At 41.0% G+C, this 14,799-nt stretch overlaps 1 protein-coding gene across 5 annotated transcripts in view; it reads right to left on the reverse strand.

Annotated features, from left to right (window-relative positions):
• The window catches only part of PLPP4 (phospholipid phosphatase 4), a 111,911-nt gene that overhangs the window by 63,703 nt on the left and 33,409 nt on the right, over nucleotides 1-14,799 (reverse strand). For 4 of the 5 annotated variants that reach the window (XM_075935355.1, XM_075935353.1, XM_075935351.1 and 1 more), the window contains 2 exons: nucleotides 8,108-8,216; nucleotides 1,118-1,208 (listed from right to left, as the gene is read on the reverse strand). In XM_075935355.1, the coding sequence (XP_075791470.1) occupies nucleotides 1,118-1,208; nucleotides 8,108-8,113 (97 nt within the window). In that variant the 5' untranslated portion in view covers nucleotides 8,114-8,216. Of the gene's footprint in view, nucleotides 1-1,117; nucleotides 1,209-8,107; nucleotides 8,217-11,263; nucleotides 11,283-14,799 lie in introns of those variants that run through there. The other variant, XM_075935354.1, reaches the window with a different exon arrangement.

Genomic DNA, 14,799 nt, shown 5'->3' on the forward strand with positions numbered 1-14,799 from the left:
AGCCCCTGAATTTATGCAAATATTGAACATTGGGCTACTTTGCAAAATATTAAAAATATGGTTTCTTGTGTGACTGGACTTTTTTATGATTTGGGCTTTATGGGGCTAATAGTTTTGGCAGTCCAAAATCTCTCACAAAAATAGAGGATACTAATCAAATATCCCTGATCCATGGAGAGTGAATAAATCATGGAGACAGATCCAGAGCTCCTTTGCTTTTGAAATGAGAGACATAGAATGAAAACCAGCACCATGACTATGTTTTATATGTATAAATGCATGCTCCCCCGCCTACTAAATACATTTTCATCAATAAAACATTGCTCATGATAAATTTAACAGCCAACTGCAAAGATTGGCAGCATCAAAAACCAATCCCCATAATCTTTTCTCCAGCTGGTATAGCATCTGAATAGATGAATAAACTCACAGAGAATTCCACTCTTTCAAAAAATTGATTTAGCATTAATACTCTCTACATCCAGTCTTGCACAGGCAAAAGTCTTGGCAAATAGATGGGTGTCTGTTGATTTTCAGCTCATGGGCTAACTCAAGTCCTGCTTCACCAGCCAAAGGGGAGAGTTCCAGTCATGGATTCCTCACTACAAATGCCCTGCCACTAGGTTCCAAATATTTGAAATCATAATGCCTTGGCAAAAGTTCCTTGGCTGACCACAGACATTGGCAGGGGTGAAGTGTACAGAATCAATGTGAAGGTCCATTGTTGCAGGCAATAAGGATCCCAACCACAGACAGCTTTAAAAATTAACACCCTTGCCTTAAACAGCACTGGAAATAAACAGGAATCCAATGTGGCTTAGAAAATACAGGAGCATCTGTCACATATTCTAGCCAATCAGCATTAGAAAGATTTCAGCTGTGTTTCATTACCTTACCCAAGGCCCAGAATCTGATTTGATCAGTAGAATATAAAAATAAGTCATGGAACTCACAGCCTTAGAAGTGTATGCAAAAGAGAGATTTTTTTAAAGCTTTTCTTGAATTCAATGGAACCAGGATTTCACTCACAGATTTTTCAAGGCTTGGAATACTAATTAGAAAAATCACTGGTAGAAACTCTTATGCCCTTGCCATTTTGAAGTTCAATATGCTTTACCTAAGAAAGCTTCTTTAATTTCAGTCTTGTCTGTCCGCCGGATTATTTTCACCACAAAAATGACAGCCAGTGGCGTCAGGAATGAAATTGCCTGGGAGAGATAACAAATAATCATGTATGACAGCAACTCCCCACAGATTAATAATTAGTTCCAGTTAGCGCCATTTAGACTGGACTTCTGAATAATCTTTATCAAACTTATGACCTAGAGCAAAGTAGGATGATTCATATCTGTAACTAGAAGACAATGAATATACTTAAAAACTGTAACTTCATTGTGGGTTATAATTGATTTGTAATTACTTGGAGCTACATTTAAAGTGTCAGCTTTGTAAATGAAAAAGAACCGTCCATAAAGTTCATGACTTGGTATTGCCAACAACTACATCTCTTTGTTTATCGAAGTGAAAGAAAGTTCTTCACCTTTCCCATCTATTAGGGAACACATACGTCACCCATAACAATGTACTGTTCAATACAATAAAACATGTCAAGTTGTAGACGCTGAGCCTGCAAACAAAGAAGCAAGTTGATAACTTTATGTATTGAACAAAGGTGCCCATGTGCTTTAAGTGTCTGTGGGATCCAGACCATATTTTTGCAAATTAGACACTAGAAAATAGTATTGGACCTGATTCTGCCACCTTTGTGTTATGAAAAAATCTCAGTACGTAGGCAGTCCCACTGAATCTAATTTTATCAGTGAGGCTATTCACAGAGAAAGCTACTACTCAGTGTGACAAAGAATGTCAGATGGTACATTATTGGTACTGTTTTTCATGCAGGCTAGTCACAATTAACACCCTTGGTGAACAACTCACTATATATATATATAGATAGATAGATTGTGCAGAAGCGTAAAAAGAATGAACTATTTGACATATGTAACTGGCAGTACAGTACAAAAGCAAACAGCCTAGTTACTATTTTGCTGATCCAATATTTTCCTCTGTACAGATTCCTGACAGAAAAATATTTCTAATTGAACTCATTTGCTTCATGTACCTAAAAACGTCCTTTTTTTGGCTTTCATGAACAACAGGATTATGGGGCACTTTACAGTCTAGGGATGAAATGCTTGGGCTCATGGCTGTGAAACATACAATCGGTCACATATCCGATCCTACCTATCACAAATCTCCCCAAATCCACTAGTGTTGGAATCTGGCTGCCATTCTTTACTACTGCTCATTCACTGCACTGTAAGAAGAGGGTCTACAAACATGGCAATTACTTCAGAGTTGAGACAGGGCTCAGATTTAAAAACCTCATATTTAGCCCTCGATTCTCTTGTGTTGAATAGTGCTTTTCTTCACAAGAAAACTCATTCACTTCAACAGGACCACTTGAGAAGCAAGGCACTATTCAGTGGTCTCATCTACACTAGACCAGGTAGGCCAAGTTAAGGTACGCCATGGATTCAGTTTACCTTAAGCCGAACTGCCGCAGCATCTACAGTGTTAGGAGTACCGGATGCTGGTGGGGGCTGCCCTCAGTGTTCGATCTGAGAGTCTACACTAGAAGATTGACCTCCAGAAGGTAGCGTAGACATGCCCAGTGTCATTAAGAGTAGAAGAATCCACAACAAACTTTTTAAAAGTTTGGGGGAGCTTAAATTTTTTCTTAATATTTTTCTCAAATCTGCAAAAGTGCCATGCTTGCAGCAAAACATCCAAAAGAAGCACCAGAGTGCCCAGAGGTGGCTCTGGCTCCATGGTGCCCCGTTCTGTGGTGTCCCGAGTGAGGGCAACCAAGCAGGCAAAGAGAAAAATGCTTTGCTGTCCCTCATTGAGGTAGGCAAGCAAGCAGGGAAAGCTAAAAACCGTTTGTCCGGGGGGTCCTTTTAAGCACAAGCCTCAGATAGCCTCAGACAGCAGCCACACAAAGCAACTACTGGCCTGATGCCCTGCCAGAACCGGTTTCAGCTAGCCTTAAATGCGATTCAGTGTCCAATCAGTGTGGATGCGCTATTTCGATTTAGCAAAAAGCTATTTCAAATTGCATTTTGTGTATAGACTCGTTATTTCAAAATAACATTTCCAATTAACTATTTCTAATTAAGATATTTTGAAATAACGCTGTAGTGTAGACATACACTTACACCTTGAGTTGTCCCTTTTAAATTCAAGATGGAGAAATGGATGTAGACTGTGACAAGAGGACTCAATGTCCTAGATCACCCTTGTGAAGAAAAAAGAAGGAATTGCTATGCTAAGAACCAATATTAAGCTCTTTTAAATGATCAGAGGTAGCTGTATGAAAGTGCAAAGTTTCATATATCCTGCAGTAGATTCCACTCTCTCTTACATCCATGCAACCCCGTTGACTTGAGTGTAACACTGAGGGAAGGGGATGGCTCCTTATTTTTCCAGTTTATTAAGCATGCCATCAATTTCTGTGCAAGGCATCTTTTATTCCAGCTGAATCTCATACGAGGATTGGTGGCAGATTACTGATACCAGATTAAGAATGGACTTTATTACAGATGCCCTAGGAGCACAAATATTTCCATCTTGCTCTGAAAACAGAAATTAAACCCTATCGTCAGAGACAGTGAAAAAATGGTTAGGGTAAAATATTAAGTTATTATTATTATTATTATTAATAATAATAATAACAACAACAAAGAAGAAGGATTCTCAACAACAGCAAAACAATCTTCCCTTACTGAAGAATATGTCAAACAAGAATACGTCAATCTGCCTCATTGACAGATTTGTAGCTTACAGAGATGAAACAAAATAGATAGAAATCTTCTGAACAGGCAGGAGCAGCAGAAGACAATAGAGGATAGAAGTAAAGCAGAAACTACATTAAAATATTGCACAATACATCTGGTAACACTACAGAGTTTCACATATTTTTACCAAACTTGATGGATTTATGATGGAGATTCAGAATTCTTCACATCTGCAATGCATTGTGTTGACTGTTATTGCTCATTTAAAAACATCAATTGGTAACCCTCTGCTCTGGGTGTCCTGAAATCTCTGACTGCCATAAATTGGCAATGGTGACAGGAGATGGATCATTTGATAATTACTCCATTCTTTTCATTCCCTCTCAAGCATCTGGCATCAGCCACTGTTGGAAAACAGGATAATGGTGATGGACTGCCCTGGTATGGCCATTGTTATATTAGGAGGTCAATATGTATAAACTGAGCCTGGCTTGCAATAGATTCTCTTTTTCTTCTGCAATAGAGCCAGGCAGGGCTTACATCTATAATATATATCACAAGGGTCTAGCTAATAACATCCCCTTCATGATTCTGTCACATTTTCTTTTCCTACAGTAAAATCTTCTAATATTGCTTTGATGGGTGAGACACCAGTAAAAGTCTAGCACATTCATTATTTATCTTGGCAGCTTAAAGATAAATGGAGGTTGCACAAATCCCCCAGAAAGCGCTGGTGGTTGTCTCTGATTACTTCAATAAAGACCACTGGCACACAAGATTTAATTTGTGTGCTGAAAAATACTGATTTTCACTTAGAAGCTGTTTTATTGCTTAACAATGTTTTTTAATGGCTTTAGGGCAGTGTTTCTCAAAGTGGGCCGTGGGCCATGCTGCTTCCCATGGCTGGAAATAGTGAACCGGAGCTAAGGGAAGCCATGAGGCTCCATGGCTGAAGAGCCTTTTATAAACAAACCGGAGTGGCCTGTTAGCAGCTCTCTCAGGGTATGTCTATACTACATGGCTCCATCGACGGAGCCAAGTAGATGAGCTTTGCAGATATAGCAAAATGAAGCGGCGATTTAAATAATCGCCACTTCATTTACATCCAAATGGCTGCCGCGCTGTGCTAATCAGCTGTTTGTCGGCTCAGCGCGGTAGTCTGGACACTCGGCAGTCGACATCAAAAGCCTTTGTCGACCGCCCCGTTATGCCTTGTGGGATAACTCACTCTCCCGCTGCCTTGCCTCCTCCTGCAGCTGAGCCGCACTCCAAGAGTCCCGCAGCCCCAGCCATGCTGCGTGGCTTGCCGACGGCTGCCTTCCGCCGCCCTGCCTCTCTTCGTGGCCTGGGGAAGAGGGGTCGCAAGTGAAAAAATGAATCCAGATGCGACCCCCCTCTAAGTTGCTCGTGATCCTCCTGGGGGTCACAACCCATAGTTTGAGAAATGCTGTGTTAAGGATGAAATGTTCCATCCTTACATCCCTGCTATTAACCACCCACTGGATGTCTCTTATGACATTTAATGCCTTATTTTACCTGCTTCCCCAATGGCCATCTGACTTTTAATGCAATTTCCACACTGATGCAGTCCCATGCAGAATTATTTACGACTGCACTAACAACTTATCTGCTATATGCCCAAAGCAAATTTTGCACAGCATTCAGTCACCCTTTCACACTGAGGGCATGTCTACACTAGATTATTTCAAATTTACTACATTTGACTTCGGGGCACTTGATTTTACAAATTCAAACTTCTGTGTCCTCACTGCGGGGAAGAATCAAATGTAGTCCGTTAACATGGACGTGCTGCCTCAGACTCAGAGCCCCAGGAAGTACTCTGGAGAGCTGAAGAAGGCCTCCTGGAGGCCAATTAGTTAGAATTAGTAGCACTGGATCATCCACACTAATGTTATTTTGAATTTACAAGTTTGGGAATATCATTATTCCCCATGAAAAGCAGGACTACAGAGTTTGAATTTTGCAGCCCCTTATTTCAAAATAATGGGCTTGGTAGTGTGGGCACATCACGGACAAAATCAACCTGGGGGAGCCTATTTCGGACTAAGGTCCTACTGTAGACCAGGCCTGAGAGTCGTACTTTACTCTGCTGATTTTAGCAAGACTGTTCATGAAGCAGGATACTACTCGGTGTGAGTAAAGTCAGCAGAATTAGGCTCCTGGCTACATTAACTTCTATCTTTTTATGCTCTTCAAAATTTTCATTTAACCTGGAAAACAAACATTTTTACTCTATCGTAATTAGAAAATGCTTCATCAGGCTTCCTCCTAACTCAGTAATAACTGTAGCCTGGTCGATTAAACATTGTGGCCTTCCATTTCTGACTTTGGTCAGAATAGAATTATTGTCTTATAAATAAGAAACACACTCAACTTACCAGCTACACAAGTAAAATATTTATTAACATTGGACAAGAGAGTTAATCTAAAGACAAAAATCATCCAGTTACATTTTTTGTTGTACCTACCTTCTGAATTAAAGTCAATGGCTTTAAGACAAAGACTCATAGGGAAACCCTGGCCCCAGGAAAGTCAGTAGAAAACTTCCTTTGATTTCAGGGAACCCAGGTTTTCCACTCTACATGCCGCACTCATTCTAGAGTTAATTCCACTCAAGTTAGGGGAGATTTAATAAGGCTGAATTCACTCGTACAATTATATCCCCTATCTTCTAAAAAATACTGCTGTGTATGTAAAGGCAATTGGTATGATGGGAGTATTCAGTAGCAGAGAATTAACTCAAACAAATGTAATCTCTCTCCACAGTAAGGCTGTGTCCAGACTCAGGGGTTTTTTCAGGAAAAGTAGCCTTTTTCCGAAAAAACTTCCCCTGCGTCCAGACTCAAGCCGCGTTCTTTCGAAATTAAATCGAAAGAACGCGGCTTTTCTTTCGATGGAGGTAAACCTCATTTCACGAGGAAGAACGCCTTCTTTCGAAAGTTCCTCTTTCGAAAGAAGGCGTTCTTCAATGTAAATAGGGCTTCTTCGAAAGAGAGCATCCAGACTCACTGGATGCTTTCTTTCGAAAAAGCAAGCCGCTTTTTCGAAAGTTCAACGTGCAGTCTAGACGCTCTCTTTCGAAAGAGGCTCTTTCGAAAGTATCTTTCGAAAGAGCCTCTTTCGAAAGAGGCTTGCAGTCTAGACATAGCCTAAGTGCTCAGAGCTAACATTGTAAAGGTACCTTGATATTAGTTGCTCCCACTAGCTTAAAACCTTCCTGCATGAGCATATGAACCCTCCTAGGCGTGGCAAGTTGAACAATAGCACTGTCTTGTCAGGTTAATGTGAAAATGCTTTAGAGTCTGATTCTGCTGTATAGTATGCACCCTCGTCTCCCACTGACCCCTTGACACTTCGCAGAAAACCAACCCAAAGGGGATATAAACGTGAGCAAATAACAATGTAGAGATTTGGGGCAACAGTGTCAAAGATGCCTAAGGGCATTAGGAAAGTTAGTTAGGTATCCAGTATTGACCCAGACAGTCTGGTATTTTCACCTCCTGTCCAGTAAAAAAAATTCAGACACTACCGGACACTTAAAATGTCCAGTATTTTCTGTGGGTTTTTTTCCCTGTGAAAATACCGAACACCAGGCAACCCTACTACACACTCAGCAACTGGGCCCAGCCCCCAGATACCCTGGACTGCCCACCAGCACGCCACCTCTCCTCCCCCTGGATGCCCCCACTTACCTGGTTCTGCAGGGGCTTGTCTTGTGGCTGGAACAGAAAAACAAGATGGCCGCTGGCAAAAAAGCCTCTTCTTGAAGGGGCCATGCTGATTTTATTTATTTATTTTTATTATTATTATTATTATTTTTTACTTTATAACTGCTGTCGGGGTCCTTTTTTTTTCCTCAACAACTTTGGTCTCCCCGTTTTTTTTCCCCTCGACAATTTTTTCCCCAGTGGTTTCTTTTTGGGGGGGGTGTTCAGTATTTTTGGTTAAACCATCTAGCAACTGTAAAGGTAGTTAGTTGCCTAAAGATGCAGATAGATGCCTAGTGAGATTTTGAAAAGTGTTCAGACCCCTAATTTAGGAGTTGTTCTCTCATTCTTCACATCCATTAGTGAACTCTTGCTTAAATCTGAAACTGCACCATCAGTATTACAGAATTCAAAATATAGTACTTTTACCGCCACAGCTCTGCAAGATTTTTCATATTATGAATAAGTTCAGGGGAACATGGGTTTGAAATATCATAACCCTCTTACCAAATTAAAGTGTCTTTAGTTTACAGTTCATATCAACTATGAAATGATCCATTAAATCTCTGATACAGTACTTACAAACATGAGGCGTGTAGGTATGTTGTCTGATTGTACCAAAGGATTTTTATAGAGCCAGATCTCTTCTGGTTGGATAACTCTCTGGAATGGATCCAAAAACTCTGTAAAACTAAACACAACAATAGAAGATATTTTTTCATTTCAGAATGATGGGTATTAAAATAATAGATTGATGGAACCTCAACTCCAAAACTAAATTATTACACTATATCCATTAGTCATCCACACACATTACCATGTTACATCACTGTGATAGTTATATAACCTCAATACATACACACTCAGCAACATTGTTCAGAAAACTGCATGAACTGCACCTTTTTAAAGAGTATCTTAAACTGCACTCTAGGGCATAAATTGCCATTATTTTCTGCTCAAGGTACAACACTAGAACAAGACTGCAGGAGATGAAGGTGGTATGTGCAGAAAAAGAAATATGCAAATTAAGTCAAATAATTTTCAAGCCTCCAGATCCAAAGTTTGAGGTTCAAAAACTAGTAGTTCCATGGTCATTATGCAGATAGATAAAATGCAGAGAATGTCTTCCATTAATAGAAAGAACTGGATAATCTTTACCAAACAAGTTTTCCAAAAAACTGTTGTTCTCTAAAGAAAGACAGCTGGTGAGCTCTTTAGATTTGGAACACGGGTAAGTGACAGTATCCAGCCTTTGAAAATGGAAAGAGCTATGACTTAAATCTGAAGTCAAGCTAGCAAGTCCCATCTCTCTTGTTCAGATAACTTAGGTTGGATTGTCATTCAGCATCTGAAGTTTTTAATTAGAAAGAAATGTCCTCCAGAACTTTGGGGACAATCTGGAGGTCTAGATTTATTAGTATCTCTTGAAAACATTGCAGGCTGAAATCAATCTTCCATGTCCTCTGCTCATGCCATCTTGAGGCAAAAGTGAAATGGTAGAAAAGTAGAAAAATTCACAAGGAGGACAGGATGTTTATCTTAATATTGTAGAATGCAGATGGAGGCAATGGTATGACCCAACCATGAAGAGCAGGATTCAGAAGGGAAGAATGTAGGGCCACATTTATAAAAAAATATTTAGGTACCTAGTCGCATATACAAAAGCGCTTAAGGATTTTACATTCCTAACTCAAATTGAAGTCAATGGAAATCTTGCTTAATCACTTCTGCAAGTCCCGTAAGGCATCTTTCTGCATACCTTTGTAAATCTGAGCCATAGGAACACAAGTCTCACTGAAACAAAATCTCATTTAAGTCTCAGAGCTCTTTCAGAAATTCACCTGAATCTTCTTGTCAGTCTCATGACTAAGGCTATAAGAAACACCAAGGCAATAAAGGTGGCCAAATATATGCAAAAAAAACCCCAAACCACACCTTAATTTGGTGACTGGAAGCTCCTTCCTCCATTTTCTTCCCCACAACAAACATCCAAATTCGTTTAAAAGCTTGAATAGAAATCTAAACTATTTACAAATCTGTGATACACAATACATTCCGCTCCATTTACAGTAAGTCTGGGCCTAAACCCAAATGGAATAAAGCTGATATTTCAGAAAACCAGAAACTCTCTCAGGGTATGTCTACACTACCCTCCTATTTCGAAATAGGAGGGTAATGTAGGCATACCGCAATTGCAAATGAAGCCTGGGATTTGAATTTCCCGGGCTTCATTTGCATAAGCGGGGCGCCGCCATTTTTAAATCCCCGCTGGTTCGAACCCCGTGCCACGCGGCTACACGCGGCACGAACTAGGTAGTTCGAACTAGGCTTCCTAGTTCGAACTACCGTTACTCCTCGTGGAATGAGGAGTAACGGTAGTTCGAACTAGGAAGCCTAGTTCGAACTACCTAGTTCGTGCCGCGTGTAGCCGCGCGGCACGGGGTTCGAACCAGCGGGGATTTAAAAATGGCGGCGCCCCGCTTATGCAAATGAAGCCCGGGAAATTCAAATCCCAGGCTTCATTTGCAATTGCGGTATGCCTACATTACCCCGCTAGTTCGAACTAGCAGGGTAGTGTAGACATACCCTCATAGGGGCTGCAAACATTATGCCATACAAATGAATTATATCAATGATTTACGGATTCTGTTAGTTCTATTACAGTATCAAGGTTAATAAACCCAAAAATATTAAAAAGTCTAGAAATACTAAAACCTCTCTTTAGGTTAGTTCCTTAAAAAATATCTGCATGGTCTAGAAAAAACAACACACTTTCTCATGTATCTGTGATATTTTATCAGCTTTTAAAAGTCCTCAATTAAGAGAAATATTTCATGTAGATTCAATGGGAGATTTTCAAAGGAACAAATGGCAAACTCATGTTAAAACAAACAACCCTTCTATACTCACACTTTTCATACAATATTTTTCTTGCTCATTAGGTAGGGACTAATCAAGTCTGTTAAAATGCCAGGTGGCTGTTTGAGTGACACAGATTAAGAAGATGAAGATTTTTGTTGTAAACATGTTCTACAGTGCTAAAGATTTTACAATGAATTTTCTGTTGCTATGTTTGAAAAGCTCCAACTACTCACGTGCTAAACAAGTATGCAGTCCTCTTTGAGAAATATGTGCTTTGCTAAGGTTAACAAGGTCTAACTGTGGAGATACAATGATGCTGCCCAGTGGTTGAGAAAAAAATGCAGAGAATTTGTCAGACCCTGTCTTCTTGTCTGTTGGATACAGACAGAGACACACACCATTAATCGAAGCTGAACAAATCATTGGGATCCAGTTTGATACAAGGTATAGCAGGGTATAGCAACACTTGAGCTGGCAGGAAGACCCATGTAAATAGATCCATGCTAGTTCTGCTCAAGCTAGCACCTAAAAAAAACCCAGTGTGTCCATTGAACTGGACTAGACGCCTGAGAACATACCCAGGTGTTTAGGACTGCACTGTATTTCGACTAGCTAGCCCAAGTGGTTGCACATGCTACCAGAAACACAGCTAATTCTAAGGGCTAGCTCAAGCAAAGCTATCATGGGTACATCTATGCAAGGTAGGACTCGCACCTTCTAGCTCCAGTGAAAACATATCCTTTCCAGCTCTGCAGGAAATTCATACACCCATTGCACTGAGGATCTGGCCACAGTGATACATCAGCCAGGCCTAAGATGGATCACTGTAACTCACCGCATGTGGGACTGAATGTTGAAAATAAGGAAATGTACTACCTTTTGTAGACTGTTTGGCTGCCTCCTCAGCAGGCTGCTATGAGTATATGAGTGGCCAATTTGGAAAAGTACACTCCTTTCCGCTAGGCAGCTTTCAAAGTCCTGGACAAAATGCCTGAGAATTGGAGGTGAAGCATTCTTAGATGAGGGCATTCAGTGTTGGAACTATATGGTCTGGAAAAGATCTATCAGTAATTCAGTCTGGTCATTCAAATTATTCTGGGAAAGTTGAAAGCCTCCAAGGACCACTGTTCTACTATATCTAAGGCATGTCACGTCTCTGATTGTAAAAGTGGAAAGGCAAGAATTTCTCCTCAGAGTGCTTATCCAGTCATACATACAGAGACAAGCACACCAGACAATTAAACAAAAGCTGCTGCTAGAATTTCAGCAAATGCATTTATTGTAATGTCACATCTTCAATGACACCTTCCCCAGTGTATTTAGCCATTTCAGTGACTCAAGGATCTGCTGTTGCAAGGCATTGAAGATAGACATGCCAAGGAACACCCTGAAGCACAGCCACACTTTGATATAGCTAAGCACACTTCCTCAAGCTCTGAAGACCAATGAATACATGGGGATTGATGCTTCAAGGAAGTGCTCCTGGCCTCTAATTGTACGAGCATCAGTGCACTTCTTGAAATGTGTCACATTAGACCACACATTTATATAAACACACATTTGAGTATATAAACAAATGACAGCACAATTAAATGTTTGGGGACTTTCAGCTTTTTTGTCTTCTGTCTCCTGTTTTCCTCTTAAAAGCAAAAGGTATTGCTTAAACATTTGTTTGAGAAGTTAAACAGATGTAAAAAAATATAAATTGATAGTTTGCATAGGAACCAGCACCCAACCACAATGCAAATACATATTAAGGCACTAAAGTTAACCCCTTAGAAAAGTAACACAAACTATTATATATGCAGAGGAGAACAAATTATAATAAATAACATTAACATATTTTGGCTCTAGTAGGAATCATAACTGAATTTTCTGATTGTTAAGCTTCCAAAATCCTTGTAATCTTCCAAGGAGAGATTTAATTTTGTCTCAGCATCTAACCAACAATTATAATTATATAATTAGTAATAAAATGCTGTGTCCACATAGCTTATTAAATTTGATTACGAATGTGTTGCTTCCCTTTAATTGCGTTCTCCCTTCTTTCTATGAAATCTGATCAAGTACTGCATTGGAACTTAATGAACAAAAAGGAAAGCAATTTGCTGAAATTGAACAAAAATCAATTAAGCAAAATTATAACACAACCAGGGGAAGCAAGAGTGAAGGTGGTTGTTATGTGAGCAATAAAGAAAGAAATGACAGAACGAGAGGGAATGAAACAAAGAGACTGTACCAGAAAATAATCACATTTGTGTATAGAAAGACCAATTATTTTTCATACCAGTTCATATCACAGGTGGGTAACAGATTCTAAGAATTTACCAGCTTTGAATGCCTATGTCCCATTAATCAAATATGTGGATACTCTGGTTTCCTAAGTTTCCTGATACTGAATGATTTATGTGCCTTGGTCCTGCTTGATAGTACAGTCTATTACTATTAATAAACTAGCACAAGCTTGTTTGGATGAGTATATATATTAGTAATAGATGACTATAATCTTTTTTTTTTTTTGCACCAGGTCTTACCTGAAGAAAAATGGTTTCTATATGCTTTGTATCATAAATCAAAATTTAGCCACATCCATCCTTGAATTAAAAAAAAAATCTCATATTTCCTGGGCACGAGGCTGGATTAACTCTTCTGGGGGCTCAGAGCTATTAGATTTTATCCCCCTCCTCCAGGCTCAGGAGTGGGGTCAAAAATGAGGAGCTTCAGATAGGGATGTGAAATTTCAATTAATTGGCTAATCAAATCATTGATACAATTTGCATCTAGTCGATAAGGGCTAGATAAGGGCACCTCCACCTTTGAAGTGTAGCAACAACCTCAGGGCTGTTGCTACATTTTGAAGGTGAAAGCGCTGCGGAGAGAATGGGGCCAGCAGGGGACTCAAGCAATCCCCTGCTGGCCCCGTGCTCCCCTTGGTGTTTCAAAGCAGCAGTGACCCCGGGCTCCATATGGCGCTGCCACTTTGAAATGCCGCAAGGAGCCTGGAGTCAGGCTCCACACAGAATTTCAAAGCAGCAGCGCCATATGGAGCCCAGGGTGAACAGGAGACTCCTAGCTGGCCCCAGGTTGAACGCGACATTTCAAAGCGTCAGACCCCGGGCTCCACACAGTGCTGCTGCTTCGAAATGCCACAAACAGCCCAGGTGAACTGGGAATGTAGTGCGGCCACTTTGAAGCACCCCCTCCTTTTTCCCCTCCCCTTGTTGCTGCTCTTTCTGATAAAAGCAGCAAGGGGGGAAAGCAACTAATCAATTAGAGTGTTGATTATCCGATGAGCATTTGCTTATCAGATAGTCGACTAATCGTTCACATCCCTAGGTTAAGAGTGCAGGAGCGAGCTGCAGGTTGAGGCAGAAGATTTGGGTATGGAAGGGGGTGAGGGCTCTGGCTGGGGATGCAGGCTCTGGGGTGGAGGTGGGGCTGAGGATGAGGCATTTGGGATGCAGAAGGGGACTCCAGGCTAGAGGCAAAGAGTTTGGAGTGTGGGAAGGGGCTCTGGGTAGTAGGTGAAGTAGGAAGTGTGGGCTATGAGTAGGAGATAGGATGTGGGATGGGGCTCAGGGCTGGGACAGGAAGTTGAGGTGAGGGGCAATTACCTGAGGCAGTTCCCCTTCTCTGTCATAGGCCCTGGGGAGGGGAAAGGGCAGGTGGCTTGACACACTGTCCTGCACTTGCCAGCACGCACCGCCCCTCACAGCTCCCATTGGCCATGATTCCCACCCAATAGGAGCTGCAGAAGCAAATCCTGCAGGCATGGGAAGTGTGCAGATGGAGCTCTGGGTGCAGTCTTTTCTGGCTCGACAGCAAAGGACCCCTAGTAAAGGGTGCAAAGAGATCCACTTGCCCCAGTAGTCTGCCACTTTGAGCAGTGTGTGGGGAAGTGGCAAGCAGGCAGCCTGCCTGAGAGGCCTGCTGGGTCGCCATTCTGGAGCCACCTACGGTAAGTGCCTCCTGGCCAGAACCTACACCCAGCATCCACTCCCATGTCCCAATCCCCTCCTGCTCCCAAACCCACCCTCTCCATTAATATAGTAGAAAACTGTGGCCCATGATAACTGACAAAATACTTGGGAGTGCCCCCCATGAAAATTATTGTGCACCCTTGAGCTAGACATACACTGGAATTAAGGCTTATGTTTTTAACCATTGGAACAATTTACCATGGGTCATCATGGATCACTGTCCATTTAAATCAGTATTAGATGATTTTTCCAGACGATTATATGGAAGATCAGACAACATGGTCACAATGGACCCTTCTTGTCTTGGAATCTATTAATAGAGCTCATCAGATTTTTTTTGTGAATCATCATCATCTGATGAATTCATATAATTATTTTTTCTGTTCACAAATATTCCAAGAACTGGCTGCAATTTACATTTCTTCATCTAAT

The sequence above is a fragment of the Pelodiscus sinensis genome, chromosome 8 (assembly GCF_049634645.1).
Source record: "Pelodiscus sinensis isolate JC-2024 chromosome 8, ASM4963464v1, whole genome shotgun sequence".
NCBI classification, from domain to species: Eukaryota; Metazoa; Chordata; order Testudines; family Trionychidae; genus Pelodiscus; species Pelodiscus sinensis.